Raw genomic sequence first — 17,619 nt, 5'->3', positions numbered from 1 at the left:
GTCTGCCGCTGTTCGACTGTCCCCTTTACAACATGAACCCAGCACATCACAAAACTGTAACTTATTAAAGTTCATAATCATTATTTACCTCACACAGGGTCTCACAGCCCCTCAGTTTATCCTCCATTTGACATGAGCTGTCGAAGCTGCTCTCTCTTTACACCAACTTGTCTTTATGATTGGCTTCCCCTCATAAACAGAAGGCCTGACCAGCAGGTGGGTGGGTCTTCTGACCACATCTCTCCCACTCATCCAGCTTTGGAACAGGATGTGTTTGACAGAAAATAAGGAAAGGTGGAGTAGATCCCCTCTGAAATGTAACAGGAGGAGCTGCGAGTTGGTAAAAGTGACTCTTCTCACCAGTGTAACACCCAGTTCACAGATGACAGTACTGGGATGAATTTTCGGTGCTTTCCTGGCACTTCTCCAGGCTGCTGAACCTGATTGAACGTCGCTTTGCCTCTGAGACAAAAGTCTGGAGAAGTGGTGGAAAAGTTCACATCTAACTAACTTTGGGTTGGGGCTCATCTCACCACGTTACCCGACGATCCAGGATAGCCGTCATTAAAGCTTTCAAACCCTGCAAAACAAAAGGAGCGCAGGAGCACGGGACTCCATACGTCGTTCGTGGTGCAGATTTATAACCCGCCTGAAACATTTCCTCCCCGTCCTGGAGAAAATGATGTTTTGCACAAATCTGTTCCGAGGCCGCTCAGAGGAAAATGGTCGAACGTAAAATCAATCAGGTTTGGTCTTCACCAAACAAACAGCCACGGAAGCGCCGAGCTCTCCAGAAAGAAAGGGACGCAATCGCTTTCCTTCTCCAGCACGTGCCAACCAGCGTAAATAAGACTTTACTCTACGGACCGGCACATTCCCCCGAACGATCTTCCTTAAAACGAGTGCCAATTACAAGCCCGAGTCGGCCTCGCCCGCAGCGTAGTCGCACGTTTGAAATTTAAATCCGAGGCGGCCTCGCAGGATGATAGACGCGGCTTTACGAGAGATTTGAACACAATCCCCAGTGATGAGGTGAGGCGATACAGATCACTTTCACATGTGGAGGACTCGCTATCTGCTGCTTTGAGGAAAGATCCCCCTCTTCTTCAAAGGGCTGCCACGTAAACGGGTGGTGATTTAAGATTGGAAGACAAACAGAGAAAAAGGCAGAGACGGGAGGAGGGCTGAGGTGCACTGAGCTGATAACGCCACAAAAACAGCAGATCGAGTCTAAATGTCAGAGAGATTCTGCACTCAGGTGAACTTTACACGACCAGTGTCCCCATTTCCCTTTCCATCTGTATATGGCTGTGCAGCTGTGTGATGCTGCTCTGCCTCCCCTCCTCCAGAAAGAGGCCTCTTTATGCATTCAGCTACAATATAGGGGCTCAAAGTGAGCAGCTCTCAGACTCAGATTAGGCTAAATTACGGTTCGGAGCTGCTGTGCTCCGTGCACCGACAGGAACACACTTTTAGAAACATCTTTTCCTACAAAAGCGCCGACTCTTGAGCAGAGAGGAGCTGCCATCCGGGCAAAATCACAGAGGAGGACTCGTCTTCCTGCCTCCTGTCACAGATTGCCTCAAATAACAAAAAATTAGGGGGAAAATGACAGAATCATCGTCACGCCATCAAACAGCTGGAAAAGGCTGTTAAATCTGTCAATTTCATTGTGAAATCTCAGTTTTGTGGGTCTCGGAGCAGCTGGAGGGACTGCAGCTTCTCCAGTTTGAACAGGTTGAATCAGTGTGTGTGACGCTCACAGGAACATCGATGGAGCGGCGGACGTCTGGGACTGAGGACGGACGGCTGAGACATTCCGGCTGCACTCGGATGCAAAAACTTGTGATTCTCCAGCGAGATTTGTCTAATGAGCAGCGAAGGCTCTGTGTGCGTCGGTGCTCTTTCGATGGACCACACTCGCTGTTTGTTATGTTTGGTTCACTCGGAGCAGAATCCGCCGCGCACGAAGCGGATGTGGGAATCTGACTTACCTGGAGACGAGACCGGGGCGTCCGGCCGAGTCACAGTTTTCAGTCGAAGAGTCCAAACTCGAACCACGAGCATCCTTGTTGTTTTATTCAATGTTCATGGAGTCAAGAATTTCGAGACTTAGAGGAGCTCTAATTAATATTCTACCTTGGGCAAAAGACTCATAGACCGCACTGTGGTATTAGTTCATCTTATCTTATCTTATGCACCACAGTGCGGTGGCCATCGTTTGCCTGCACACAGAATACGCAAAAAATCCATATAAATGCAAAACTCACCACTCCCCGAGTTAGCAGACTTACAATCCTTCCTTTGTCCAAATCTTAGACGGATGGATCAATGGACCGACCAAACTTTCCAATCACAAGTTGTATAGCAAAATCATCAAAAGTGATTTAGCCTCCAAACCGGGAGGAACATACCGCCCACAAACTTAGTTTCTAGTTAAAACTTAAAAGTCACTTCCAGAAATCCTTTTAACGGACCGAGTGTCCGTTTAACAAAAGGAAAACACTGGAAGAAAACGTGCATACATCCCTGCTTTAATGTGTTTCTGACTTTGAGGCTGCAGTGTGTTATCACAGCTATAATCCAACTGTTAGACCAACGGCTCAGCTTTGATAAAAAAATTATATTAGTTTTATAAGTGACTCATCTCCTTGTACCCGTGAAATGTCAGATAAAGAGCGCTCCTATTGTTCTCGCTGCGCTAAGCTTTCCAAAGCAGCCGCCATCTACAGAGAGACACACAACAAAACAAATGTTGGGAACACGTTCCCCATCAGAACTCGCAAACTTTTTAAAATACCGCAGCCGCTGTTAATCACAGCGTTTCGTGGCTTCGTTTGATTTCTCCAGCAGATATTTGTTATCTGTCACTTTCAGATCATTCTGACACGCTGGTTTTTTGTTGTCCTTTTCTTGCAGGTATTTTGTTCAAACACGTCTTTATACTCAGTGATGGTGTTGAATATGAGGCTGTGAAAAGGTTTCTGCATCAACACAAACCCAGCAGCTTAGCTGTGTAGCCGTAGAGCGACTTCTGAGACTCGTCCACACAAAAACAAACGTACACGTGAAACGTGAGTGAAAGACGCACCGGGGGTTTTGTTTACATCATCACCGTCCGATAATTTCTCAACAAAACAACCATTTCATGCACACGTGTGTCGTTTGGTTTATTTACTCACACAACAGACACGATGTCACCTCGTTGGACCTGGTAGTTTCTCACACTCCAACGATTCAGCAGGACGACGTCACACTTGGACCCCCCCTCTGGGTTGAGGAATGGCTGAACACAGAACCACAAACACAGTTTATAGAAAATCACTGTTCATAGATGTTATGTGTACAATCTTTGCAATGACAGGAACCTATTAGTTAAAAATAATCTCAGTTCTTATGGTCTTCTCCTGGGGTAGCACTAAACTGACTGGGAAAACAGCTCAAATCTGGCTGATAGCAAGACAACAGTTTGTGGGTGTGGCCAAAAATCTCTCACGTTCAGAAGCCAGTCTTTGTCTTCGGTGCAATTTTGAGATCTATGGTCAGAACAGGAAGCCGTTGAAAAGTAGCCGCCGAACAAGAAGACTAGATTGGAGGGAGAGCAGCCGAATTAAAAATCAGGTATGGTTTGTGACAGCGGTCCCCAACCTCGAGTCGTTCGGTAGCAGGCCGCGAGAGTTGAGGTTCGGGTGTGAAATTTATGGTTTTCAGCGTTTTTACCGTTATTTTTTATCACTTTTATCGTTACCTCAGTTTCCCTGGGTCTTTTCCCGTGTGTTATGAATACATTTTCTTTTTTTTGTACTGGTACTGGTTTTATTTTGCTGTATTTATCTGCGACCCCTTAAAGGCCAGTCTGTGAAAATATCGTAGGACCGGTGTGTCGCGCAAAAAAGATTGGGGACCGCTGGTTTATGATTTTAGTTTAACTTGACCAGAACGTCACTTTGTGGGAGAAGACGACCACACAGGGAGCCAAGCCTGGTGAGGTTGGGTTGCTTTTAGATGTACACTGCGCAGGCGAGAGATGGCATCAACATGGTCCGGGTCATTTCTGCATAAGGTTCTCCCACGGGCGCCGGCTCTGCACTGATAGTCCGACCCCAGGGCGCAAACTCAGGACTCTGTGCAGTCCAAAGAAACAAGCAGCATTCAGCTGCTCACACACTGGAGCTAATGGACCATGCGTGGGTTTGAGAACTGTAGACTCTCCTACTGAAAACTCCTCCATGGTTGGATCCAGAGACTGGACAAGGGCTGTCACAGCAACCGCATGAAAAAGTCCATATGACACGTGAGAGTCCTGTTAGTCTTTTACATGATGTATACGCATTCACTGTTCGAGGGAAAGTTTTCCCTTTTCCATACGAGTTGGCAGTAACATCTAAACTTTCCCCCATCTCTTTCTGCAATCCCAGAATGACTCCACGATGCTGAGATCGGGGGCTTTGTGGGGTCCACACCATCTGTTCCAGGACTGCTTGTTCTTCTCTGCTTGATGATAGTCCTTTATCACTCTGGATGAATGTTGGGGCTCATTGTTGTGCTGCACAATGCATCCGAGATGATCCCACGCGTCCCCGACAGATAGGAATCTGAGCATCAGATGCATATAAACTTTTTGCACAGCAGTGTGCATTATCTACAGAAATTATCTGGTCTCCCGCAGAGTAAACAGCAGGCACCGTGCTCTCACACAATACATCAGCACAACCGGTAAATAGAAAGGGAGACACACATCCGTTGGCGAGAAACGTGATGTTTACGCAGGGCAAAACTTTTATTTGGTTTGCTTTAACAACTGGCGATATCCACACACCCCCTACAGAATCCCAACATTGACCCCCATGAGGCCGTTCCTCCTCAATATTCACCCGGTAACACAATTATAGATGTGTTTGCTAAATCTTTATTCAGATTAAAATGTTAATGTTTACCCAGAGGTCAGTGTCAGGGGGTTACCTACATAAAAAGGTTTTCTCATCTGAAGGCTGGGCACTGTTAACAGTTCAGGGTCAGCTCTAAGCAATAAGAGCAGAAAGACACCAGACCTACAGACTCCATGTAGGGGTTTAAGGTCGTTGGTATACTGTCTGAGATAGTTTCATTATTCTCATACTGCCTGTAAATCATCTGCTTCATGGATGGCACCAAACAGCACATCTCCATCCTCTGCAGCATCTTCACTAGGGCTGCCACAAACGATTATTTTGATAGTCGACTAGTCACCAATTATTTTTGCGATTAGTCGACTAATCAGATCATCATCCATTGGACATAAAACGTACAGCTTATTGCACCAGCAGCATCTGCTCTTATATAACTATCATTAGCTTACAGCTTTAACTGTTTAAGGTCTGTGCTAACTAAAAATAAAGACAAGATGATAGTTTGTTAAATTTTAATGAAATTTGCAGATTGTTTCGGTGAAGTTTAATAAACTCCTTGCTATCTAAAATATAACAGGACACCGGAGTAAATTCTCCAGCATCTCACACTTCTGATAATCAGCTGTCTGCTTGACGTTTATTCAGCTGTGTAAAAACTATAACTTTAATCTCAGCCAAACCGATTTACTCAGGAACAAATAAAATACTAAAAAAAGCCAAACAATAACATTTTTAAGTTATCTAAGTGACTCATATATCATGTTTAACCTGAGTAGCGAAAGACGGCGGTGGGGTTGAAGATGATTTGCCAGGAGTCCGGTGTTCTCACGGCTCTAGTGAGCCTTGCCCCCGGCTAGCTATCGAGCTAGTGGGTAACAGACGTCTCCGAAAATGTCGGAGCGCTTTTGAAAATATGCGGTGTCCTGATAAACTGAGCAGATATTTGAGGTTTACACAGCTACATTCTCGCCTGAAAATATGTTAAATGTTTATTTTGTGACCCAGAAAGAATAATAAGAGTAATATTAAAACTAACTAGCTGCCACCATTGTTGGAAGCTGCGCTATGAATTCTGGGACGCTGCTTCTTCTTCTTCGGGGTTTAACGGCAGCTGGTATCCTTGTACATGCAGTGCTGCCATCTTCTGTTTCAGTGCGTTATTACACTCTTAAATCCTGCTACTTATTCCTGCGGCTTTTGTGATCTTACAAAGCTTCAAACGATGCGTCGACTATTAAATCAGTCGTCGACGATTCTGATAGTCGATGTAATCGTGACTAGTCGACTAATCGTGGCAGCCCTGATATTCACCTTCATAATTGTGTTAATCCAACATTTGTCCACCTATTAATCTATTATCTGATGTTTATCATGCGTCACAGTCAGCGGTCAAAGCAGAGAAAGCCAAGCCTCCTCCCCCCGGATGCCTGCTTGACCTCTTCCGGCGTGTCCTATTCCTACTCCAGGGTCACCTGCCAGAGCATTCTTGAACACGTCATCTAGAGTCCAGGAGATGCTGAAGCATCTCAGTTGGCTCCTTTGAATGTGGAGGAGCAGAGGGTTTGCTCTGAACTCCCACCCCAGCTCTAAAGCCAAGTCCCTTCAGAGGAAGCCCAGTTCAACTATACAGGGGTAATGGTACTAGGTGAGGGTAGGACCTTGGATCAATGATCAATCCTTGGGACAATTTCAGCAAACATTAAAATTATTTACAGTCTGTGCATTTACATGTTAAGGTAACACCTGCATCATAGAAAACTTGAATTTTGCCACTAATGACTATCATACATATAATTTTGTAACAATTAAAACCCAGTTTCAACCTCCCTGCATCGGTCCCTGTTTCTTTAATCTTCTGCTCAGCCTCCCCACACCCCGATGACTCGGTTTTACTTTGAATTATCACCCCAGCTTAATGAGTTCCCTTATGGTTATTATAGCAATGTACTGAACTATATGTGCTGCTGATTTATGGATGGCAGAACTCTGCATACGGCACCTTCGGGGACATTTTCTCCCAAAACAAATGCAGCGAGTTTAGAATTAAACTTCATCTGAAGAAATACCACATATAACCCTGACGCCAAATGTAAAACAAAACCTATATAAGAAAACTTCGTGTGTCAGCTCTTTACTTGGTGCAGCTGCTGGATTTCAGTAGTTGGGTCTTAATTGAAAATGTAACTGCTATGTAAAGCCAGAAAGTTTAATATCAGGCTTTAAAGGGGAACATGCATTAGTGGTTTCATATTTAAGCCCATTAGACGGAGGAAATAACGTGTTCTCGGATCGATCTCCTACCTTCCAGGCAGCCATTGTTTCGGTTTAGTCCAATAAAGCATGAAAATCAAGTTTCACAGCTGTGAACAATGGCTGTGATTCAGGTCTTCTTATTATTTCACATTTCAGAGCCAGCCACTGGTGAGCTGCCCAACTTTATATGCTGGAGCTAAGATGTGGCTCCTAAACTGTCTCTGTAAGGTTGAGGTTTTACCCTAAACCACGAGTATCTGTGAGCCTAAGGAAGCAGCTTGTGCCTAAATGACAACAACCCAAACCAAGAGTAAAGAAACATCAGAAAGCAGCACAAAAGTTTCATTTAAGAAGAAGTCAGAGCTGTCAGCTTTGGCCTTATGCATCTTTGGAAAGCTTGTAGATCTGTAAAAACGGGGCCGTTCTGGTTTTAGACGAAGAACCACGAACCTTTTTGCAGTCAGCCGTCTCCAGAAACCACTCACAAACTGGGCACAAACCTTCCCCAGCAACTGGCTGCTGCCAGGGCGTCACTCGCCAGTCTTCATGAACTGGGTTTTACAAATCACCTGGGCGGCCAACTACTCGCAACTGGTCAGGGAATCTGCACTTTAGGGGGATGATCTGTCAGCCTGAATGACAAGACAATAAGAGCTTCATGCCACATCTGGCTCACACAACACCAGCCCTAACCCACATCAAGACTGACCAGGTCATGACTGTCGAGTCACATCTGGACCGCACAGCATCGTTCAGAGGGGTAACGGAGCCACGAGTGCCAAAAGCAGCCAAAAATTGTTTGGGTGATAAATCGTGCCAACAAATAAGTTTCCAATATTTTGGATTGAAGAAATTATGTTTGAGAGTAAAGACAGATCCCACGTGGTTAGTTTACAGTCAGCTGGGCTGTCTCTAAACCAAGCATTTCATCTCGCCGTGTTGTAGCTGGGCATACCCGTGTCCTCTGAGACAGCTCTTCACACGCTCGCCGATGACCCCCCCCTCGCTTGTCTGACACCACTACAAACAACAAAATCATTACTGTTACAACTCTGTTCATGTCACTTCATCAAAGGATCCATGCGTGACGAAGCCCAATCACACCAGCATGCAACATGACGCACGGCGACTCTTTCATTTAACAGTGCGTGCGCAGGCCATTTCACGCCTGCCGGGTAATTGATAGAATATCACTTTCCTGTCAGACCCAAAACAAATATGAACGCTGTTAGCCGGTAAGTTCGATTTATCAGCTAGAGACGGATACTTCACCAGCTTCAGCCACATTTATATTCACAATAATAATGATGCACTGATTGTGAAAGTGCTGCAGTGACTCTGCTTTCCCAGAAAGACTGCAGCTGATTGATCTGGGACTGACCCGGAACCAGAACACAGACGCACTGCTGCCTGTTACGATGCAGTGACCTCTGTAAAAGGGAAAATACCTCCTGGACCCTGCAGAAACCACCTGTGGGTTTATCATTAAAAATGCATGTTGCAAAGTCTAGAGGACACACATGCCTGTATTTTAAAGTCTAAAAATAGCTGCAAAGTACAAAACACTGCGGGGAACGTCTTTAAGCAAAGGTCACCGCTGTACGCCGCCCGGTCTGCACGGCACGCGGACTCTTCCAATAAAAACGTCACAAATGAAGGTTCAAGTATTTTACTGGAAGCATTTCCCCGTCTCCCTCGCCTCACCGAGCCTGGTTCTGTCGGAGGTTTATTGGGGTGGTCTAATTGCTGGGGTGTTGTCCACATTACTGTAGGGTCTTTACGTAAACATGTAAAGCACTTTGAGGCGGCTGCTGTTGTGACTTGATCTGAACTGCATTCCCATAATCCAACTCACTCTGAGACATCACTGGTAGTTAGAAATGGTCCAAATTTATTGAGCTCGAGTTAAAATGATCAGTGCGGCTGTTCTCACAGGTGTTAGGATCATTTTTACCCTGCAGGCATCCGCGAAAAAGAGGATTTACGAGACTAAAGAGGAAGTCAGACAGCTCGTTGACGTCTAAAGACGGTATACCATGTTCTGGCTGAAGTCTTTCTTCAGGAGGAGCGCGACCGCCGACACAGCGTTTGTAGTCCGTCACACTCACGCAGGTGCAAGAAACCCGAATCCCTGATGCTTGCTCCCATGTGTGGGATGATTGATGACACCTTCACGCCTGCCCATCACTCCTGTTTTCTCTGGTTACCTGTCAGGTTATGTATTGATTTTAAAATCCTTTTACTTTTCTTTAAAGTTCTTTATTGTCTTAAAAAAAGACTACCTGTCTGACCTACTTCAGCCTTGTGATCGAGCCTCTCGGGTCCCCGGGCACTTTGAGACTTTCGGTTTGTTCCAAAGTGCTGAACACAAACTTTTAATGGGACAGTGTCCAGGTTTACTGGTTTGACTATTAGAAAACTTAGAGAGCAGCTCAGAGTGTTGAGACCTTCACCCCAAACATTTCACTCTGCTGATAAGAGTGCTGTCGCAGTGAAACACAAAGTCAGTCTGGAGGAAGTAAAGCTGTGACCTGCATAGTCTCTGGATCCAAAAACAACAACACACGTGTGTGTGTGTGTGTGTGTGTGTGTGTGTGTGTGTGTGTGTGTGTGTGTGTGTGTGTGTGAAAGCTGTAGCATGATGACACCAATGATGCTTGTAGTGTGAAACAAGCCTGAAACCAAAGGATGTTTATATGAAAGCAGATTATTTAAGACCACAAAGGAAAGCTATAAAAATGTTAATAATAATACAGACTGTGGAAGTTAACTTATTAATGTCACCAGCACATCTTTTTAAGCCCATCGGAGCATGCACGCTCTGTTTTGTGTAACTATTTTTAAATGCCAGTAAAATTGCAACCACGTAAGATGGCGCAATAACAAGGAGTTGTTCTTACGTAACACACATTCAACTTGTCGTAGGTCACGGTCTCATCCACAAACGGCTTTTTGCAAAAATCGCATAAAAAGCGTTGGCAACAGCAAAACCATTAAAATCCAGAAACACGCTTTGATCAGCTATTCATATCACTTCCTACAATCGAATAAACGTCGGCGCAAACTGGCGTGGCCGCTATTACCTTCGAAAACTGGAAGTGACGCCATTTTCTGTGGGAAATGTAGTTTTCTCCCTGCAGGACCTTTCAAAGGTTTACTGGTGTTTTTGAAAGTCGTGTTTGACTTTATGTCTTTCTGTAAAATTTCTGGGAGGCTTAAACTTAAATTTCACTGTTGGAAATAGTTTATTTTGATGCTGTTTTTTTTTTCAAATAATATTTATTTTCGTTTTTCTGAAAGTTTATAAAAAAAATATCTCAAAAATGAAACTACAAAGACACTCCAAATAAATTTCCTGTAAACTATTTTGTGCAACTTTTTTGCATTTACAGTTTTGAGGGACAAACCTCTGAAATCTATTCTGTAACTAGAAATATGTCTAAAAAACAAACAAATGATTTTCTATTTTTTGCTATGTATGTAGTTACTGTGGACTTTAGTTAAGTGACAGGTGTACCCCGACTCTTCGATACACCTGTGATAAAACTCTGTAAGCTAACTATGTATCTGTAACTATGTATCTGTAACTATGTATCTGTAACTATTAGGGGTGCAACGATATTCGTATCGATATTGAACCGTTCGATACAGTGCTTTCGGTTCGGTACGCATATGTATCGAACAATACAACATTTGTAATTTATTTTATCAATTTTCCTTCTGACGATGCTGTCTGTGTTGAGCGCTCAGTGGATCTGCGTTCGACTACTCCGCCTAGGCTGCACTGTCGAGCGCAGATCCACTGAGTGCTCAACACAGACAGCATCGTCAGAAGGAAGAGCGCAGGGCAAGCTAGCAAGACAGAAGTTAAGCTCTCCTTGCAACATGGACCTCCCCCACCCTCATTCAGATCTGGCGTTTGGAATTATTTTGGTTTTCATGTGACGTATGACCCTGAAGGTAAGCGAGTCATGGACTAAAGTAAAACAGTATGTTGGATGTGCCACGCAATGCTCAATTACATTGGTGTGAACTAGTGTGTTAGCGCAGTTAGCTCGTTAACGTGTTGGCCGTCTATCCCCATGCACGGAGCGATCGGCGGTAGCTCGTTAACGGAGATTTGCCGTGTTGTGGCGTTAAGGTCATTTCAACGAGATTAACCTGAAAGCACTAGTGGGAACACAACGAATATGACTGCACATTTACACCGACATCATCCTAGTGCAAAGACAAGTGAAAGCAGACAAAAAAAAGCAAGCATGCTACTAACTTTAGCCGAGTCATTTAGACAGCTGTTAGCACAGGATTCTCCTTATGCTGCTGAGAATATAGCCCAGAAGAAGCGGATAGTATAGCTTTTATTTTGGAAAGAGCCATTTCTCTGTAATAAACTCTCTTTTCCAAAGATGAGTGATTCCTCAATCAGATACAGGGCTTGCAATATCGCTAGCCCGACGTCCCGGGGCTAGCGATTTTTTCAGTCGGGCTACCAAAATCTCTCTCTTCCCTGCCCGTCGGGCTATTGTAGGAAAAATATATGTCAATGCTTTTGCATTCTTTCAGAAATGTAGCTGGGTAATTATGTCATTGGCATCGGTGAGCCACTGTCAATATGTGACATATTGAAATCGCGTTTGAATTTGCGCTTGTTTTTTGCTTTCACTTTGCAATCGTGCGAACTGTGTATAGAGAGCGACAGCACTGATCTGTGAGTGATGATAATTTGTGCACCAATTCCTCTGACATCGTCTTATTAATTGTTAGCTTACTATGCAAACATGACAAGTGAAATCTCCTGCAGCTTAAACATGTGAGAGGTTGATCGCGCAGAGAATCGCTGAGCTTATGTGAGTGTGTAAAAGCATTTCAGTTCTGCTGAGCCAAATAAGACAGGTCAGGGTGAAGAAGTGACAGCCAAAGAAAAGCTTACCACAAAACGGAGAAGTTATGACAAATCAGACTATAAGGCAAAAAGAAAGTGCAGCTTTATGGTTTCATGGACAAAAGAATTTCTGTGGCTGCAATATGACGAGCTAAATAACCAGGGCTGCACATAAGTGGTCCGCAGGTGCGCATTCGCTGTCAAAATAAAAAACGCGCTCAAGGGTTAGGGTTAAATTCAAAAACTGTACTTTTGAGTTAAAATATATATTTATAATTTTAATAAATGACAAATTAAAAATGCATGAACATTTTTTGTATCGAAAAAATATCGAACCGTGACACCAAAGTATCGAACCGAACCGTGAATTTTGTGTATCGTTGCACCCCTAGTAACTATGTATCTGTAACTATGTATCTGTAAAGTGGCTTTTAAATTGTCTGATTTTTTGCTGTTTTTGCGAGCAGAGTGCTAATCAGGGAAAGACGAAGACTTTACCTGTAATACCAGCAGCTCAGGTGTGTTTGTTTCTTTGACTAAATAATTGATGTGGTCTCAGGGAAACTGACTGATTAGTACAATTTTCTTTTTATCGTTTGTTCTTTGTTTGATCTCTTTTCTAATAAATAAAACAATAAGAAAACAAACAGCTGAGGTGAGACGTGAAACTGCGTTTGCAATGACAGAAACCTGAGGTGCTCCCAGCAACTCGGGCAAACCCTGCGCTCGACCTTTCAGGCTTCATGGAGAGAAAATTCAGTCTTTGGTTTTACACTGTTGCTTTTTTCTTCATCGTAAATTAAGAAGTCGAGCAGGACACGATCACAAACGTACTCAGGAGGCTGGAAAGCACTGTTTCCATGACAACAATCCAAGCAGCGCAGAAAGGATGAAACAATCTGAGACTACACCTCGCACTGACTGGAATTAATTTCCTGTTGACTTAGTTCAAGATTAAATACAGCCATTAATAACATAATCCTAACCCAGCTCTCCCCTTCAAACACGCCTGAACACTCAGCCACTGCTACAGGGAGCAGGTGCACAAGACAGGTCCTCACACTGCAACAGTGTATACGGGTTAATGACACACACACACACACACACACACACACACACACACACACACACACACACACACACACACCACTCGCTGTGTGCTTTCCAGAGCCTCGGCCTCTCAGTGCTCTGCGACGAGGCTGCTGCAGAAGTCTTTTTCTAAACATTCAGCCGTTTGACTTCAGGGAAATGTTTCCTGCAGACTCAGCAGACTCACTGCTCTCACTGTCACGGCCGAACATTGTGCAGACATGCTCTGGGGTGCTGTTAGAAGAATCTTTGGATCATGTGGGTTGCAGAGTGGTGGCTCCACAAATTGAGCTTGTCCCAGCATCAAGGTGCATGCTCGATGGCATTGGGACTTCTTGTAGGCTGGTTTAACATCTTTGACTCTCATTTGTGTTCTTTAATAAGGTGTTATAGAGCATTTTGTCTGTGTGGAGCGCCGTAATGCTGTGATTGGTGAGGGCACTGTAGGTGGGTGGGTGGTCACTTTCATTGTAACAGCAGGATCAATGAAATCACTTTGTCTGCAACTTCACTTCTGAAGTGAGTCCTGCTAACCAGCGAGGCTAAAGAAAAGAAAAGAAACGGCTTTAACTACGTGATTTTATGACAATGATGTGAAAGTAGATTAGATGAAACTTCATTGATCCCTCAGGTGGGTTCCTCTGGGAAATTCATGCAATAGTCGTGAAAAGAAGGAGCGAGCCATGCTCTGCAGTAAACGCAGAGCAGCGGGGACACAGCCGCTCATCCTCACTCACCAAACAAACTCTCGTGACCTGACCGACGAATCACGGAGCTCGGCCACATTAAGACTCCACGGCAGTCGAGCGCTGACATTTCATTCTGCGGCCGAGTTTTTGTATCGTTACTCCCTTGTATCTTACCAGTAAAATGTCATTATAGCATCTGAATTCAACCAGAAGGCAAACATTTTCTGCTGGAGCGAATGGAGCCGAGTGGTTTGACATGGATTTCTCAGACAACCATTTTTTTTGGTTCATAGAAAGTCTACATTTATCCAGAATATATGGCATATTGGTCCTACACAGGGTAGCTATGAAACTAGACAGCTTTGGAAACACATGGATTGGACTTTTTTGACTATATTAGTTTCATTTTGCCTTTTTGAGGCTTCAGAGAAACTACCCTGCAACTTCTGTGTCAAACCTTAAAGGCCAATATCATTCTGGATTGTTAGCACAATGCTAGAATCATTCCAGGAATTGAGGTTCTAGCAAGTCTACCAAACTTCAAATCATGCAGTGCTCAGTGAACCTGCAGAGAGACCCAAGAGCTCCATCTCAGACTCTAACTCAGTTAGCATGTTAAAGGTTAAAGTTCATGAGCGTACAAATAGAAGAAGACTGAACAAGTATGGCTTGCTTCTCTCTAAAAAGAACAAATTAATGAAGAAACCACAAGACTTCTGGAACAAACAGCGGCATGAACAGCTGCACGTTTGGAGGAAATGAAACAGTTATCATCACAATGGTGGAGGGATGGTGCTTTGGGCTCGGTGCAGTCACTGAAAGGACCATGAACTCCTCGGTATACCAAAACATTTTAGAGTCAGATGTGAGGCCGTCTGTCCCACAGCTAAAACTGGGTAAACAGTCACCACCACTTGTATCACACGACACCATAACGGACAGAAATCCAGGACTTCCAGTTATACTGCTAACACAACTTCAGCTCTTTGCAAGCATCTGCACAGACAGCATGCTAACACTAAGCTAGCCAGCTAGCTAAGACCCAGAGTGAAGGCCGACCCCAGCCCAGCAGCCAGACCCTGAACTTCAACAGGTAACAAATGGATGAGCAGTCAGGCTGCAGCATCAGTTGTGCCTGTTTAAGTTTCTGAAGTAAATCATCATCAAATACAATAACCTCAGTTTGATCTGAATTAAGAAGCAGAAAGTTAGCAGCCATCCAGGTCTTTGTCTTTAAGACATTCCTGCAGTTTAACTCAGTGGTGTGTGTTATCTGGCTTCATGGACAGATAGAGCTGGGTGTCATCTGTAGGGATGGAATCAAAAAGTGGTTCTTTTATTTTTAATTGCACAAAAGGACGAGAGCGCGACGGTAAAGTGCAGACTGCTCCAGGACAGACACAGCTGCATTACACTGCTAACACAACTTTAGCTCTTTGCAAGCACATGCAGACAGCATGCTAACGCTAAGCTAGCCAAGAGTGATGTTAAAGCTGGGTAAATGCTGACCCCAGACCAGCACCGTGATGAAGTGAGCAGCTGCTGAACCTCAACAGGTAACGAAGGGATGAGCTTCTGTCCTACCTGTTCATGTTTCTACAGTAGAATCACCATGACGACTGCTCTCTTTGGGCTGGTTTTCCTCTTTGCTTTATGTTGTCAGAAAAAGTGTATGCAGTGACTATGTCTGCTATGTCTTCTAATGATGCTGCCTAAGGGAAGCATGTATAATGTAAACAGACTTGGTCCTAGCACTGAACCCTGTGGAACTCCATAATTAACCTCAGTGTGTGAACAAATCGGAGTCTATTACATAGATATGATACAAACAGATAGCTGGCTTCTACACAACCAAACTTCTTTTCGCCCCCTGCTGGCCATTAGAAAGTCTGCAGACGAATACACTCCATACCAAAGCAGCCTGCAGTGTATGATTTTACTGCTCAGGTCATTGTAACTTTCTCTCTACTTATCCAGGGAATAAGTACTTTTTGTTCCATTTCTTTCCTTCTTGTTCCTCGCTGAGGCTTCACAGAGACAAATTCCCAATGGATCAAAGCATGACGTCAACAGATTAAAGCCCAAAGCAGAGCAGGAGCTCTGTTCTCTCTGAGGATAGAAACAGTGAGTGTAAACATCTCATTTATTCAACCACTCCCTTCATCCAACACCGCTGCATGGTTTTATTTCTAATGCTTTAAGATTTGATTGGATTCTCAGGTCGCTGTCACGACCCGGGCGAAAGCAGCTACAAGACTCTACAACACGCAGCGAAGAGCGACACGCAGCTTTAAAATTCATGCTCATTAAAAATAGACAGCAGATTGTTTTATGTATAATGCAACACATGTCAGGGATAATGAGCTGCACGACAGGAAACAAGTCGGTCAAAACCCAGCAGACTCCTCATGTGAGAGGAGAGCAGCTTTATTTACGGTTTGGATGAAGAGGCCTGCATCTGTGAACGCTGATGTTTGCAGCCACCCGCACTGTCTGCAACCTTTAAATATAATACTTCCCTCTTTGCCAAGCAGGGAAGCAGGTCGTGACTTAAAGTTCTGTCTTTGTTTCTCCCACGAAATGTGATGCGGTGCACTACAGAAGCTCAGCAGAGCATGTGTGAATGAAGAAGGAAAAAATCTCTTTCATTGTTCGCTAAAATCCTTTGGACTCCCTGAGTTTAGCTCTGAAAGACGTTCCACACTACTGCGTAACATTAACTCAGAGAAACTCATCAATCCTGGAACTGGCTCATTTCTTCTGACATCAACTGGTCTTTTTCCAGTGTGGAATGATTGTACAGCATACATCTCCAATGGCTTTGATAAACCAGAACCAATCCACACAAACACACAAGTATACACACAGGCTCAAATATATACATACACCCCTGATATTTGGTTAAATGCCTCTTAGCCACTTACATCTCTGCCAGATGCTTTTGGGATCCAACAACAAGCTTCCAGCTTGCTGGCTGATATTTGGCCGCTCTTCTTGGACGGACTGGTAGAGTCATTTAGTTGGTTGGTTTTCCTCCTGTGCTCCACAAACTTTTGGCTTTTGGGAATGCCGTTCCTGAAGCTTGATGTTATTCTGCTTTCATTCCAAAATCAGTTTTGATGGTTGTTCGGGATCGTTGTCCTGCAGGAACACCCAACTACATCCAAGGTTCAACCTTCTATGTATTTAAAGAATACATAGAAGAATGTGTATGTAGTCCTCTTTCTTCATGATTTCACCAACATTATACTGTGTACCTGCACCACTGGCAGTGAAACAGCCCAGAGCGTGATGCTACCACCGCCATGCGTCACAGCTGCAGTGTTCTCAGGGTTGAAAGCCTCACCTTTGCTCCTCCAATCAGCTCCATCTTTGTCTCGTCTGACCATCAAACTTTTCTCCAGATGTCGTTTGGCTCGTCCACGTGGGCAGATTTCAGTTGAGCTCGTTGATTTTGGAGCAGGAGCTTCTTTCTTGGTCCTTGGAGATGTGAGACTGGCTTCACTGTGGAAGTGACACTGGTGTTCCAGCAGATTCCAGTCCACAGCAGGCTTGATCCTCGGTGGGTCCTGAACATTGACAGTTTGGCTCTAATTCAGATGTGTCACCACTTTGCCAAGGAGTGGATGGAGACTTCTGAGCATGACTCCACTGAAGGATTAAATAATGAAATGAGGAATATTTTGCTCATTTTGGATTTGACGCCACACATTGGCCAGTTCTGTTTCTTTCTACATGTGTGTCATGTTGACAGTGAATGTTTACTGTGTGTAAAACTGGATTTTGTTAGTTGATGAAACCCTGCATTGAAAGAACA

General features: G+C 44.2%; 1 protein-coding gene and 1 long non-coding RNA gene across 3 annotated transcripts in view; one reads left to right on the top strand and one right to left on the bottom strand.

Moving 5' to 3' along the window:
• immp2l (inner mitochondrial membrane peptidase subunit 2) overlaps nucleotides 1-17,619 on the bottom strand; it is a 223,240-nt gene that overhangs the window by 181,208 nt on the left and 24,413 nt on the right. The window contains exon 3 of the mRNA XM_082540168.1: nucleotides 3,183-3,286. Coding sequence (XP_082396294.1) covers nucleotides 3,183-3,286 — 104 coding nt within the window. The remainder of the gene's footprint in view (nucleotides 1-3,182; nucleotides 3,287-17,619) is intronic.
• Nucleotides 10,921-16,944, top strand: LOC309710584. 2 transcript variants are annotated; one of them, XR_014277754.1, is made up of 3 exons: nucleotides 10,921-11,102; nucleotides 15,829-15,926; nucleotides 16,023-16,944. It is a non-coding gene; the product is annotated as an uncharacterized lncRNA (long non-coding RNA). The 2 variants fall into 2 exon arrangements; XR_014277755.1 differs by lacking the exon at nucleotides 10,921-11,102 and adding an exon at nucleotides 14,569-14,895.

This window comes from Aulonocara stuartgranti (genome assembly GCF_965226115.1).
Source record: "Aulonocara stuartgranti genome assembly, chromosome: 7".
Lineage (NCBI taxonomy): Eukaryota > Metazoa > Chordata > Actinopteri > Cichliformes > Cichlidae > Aulonocara > Aulonocara stuartgranti.
The sequence above is the reverse complement of the archived record's forward strand: the minus strand, read 5'-3'. Positions and strand labels throughout refer to the sequence as shown.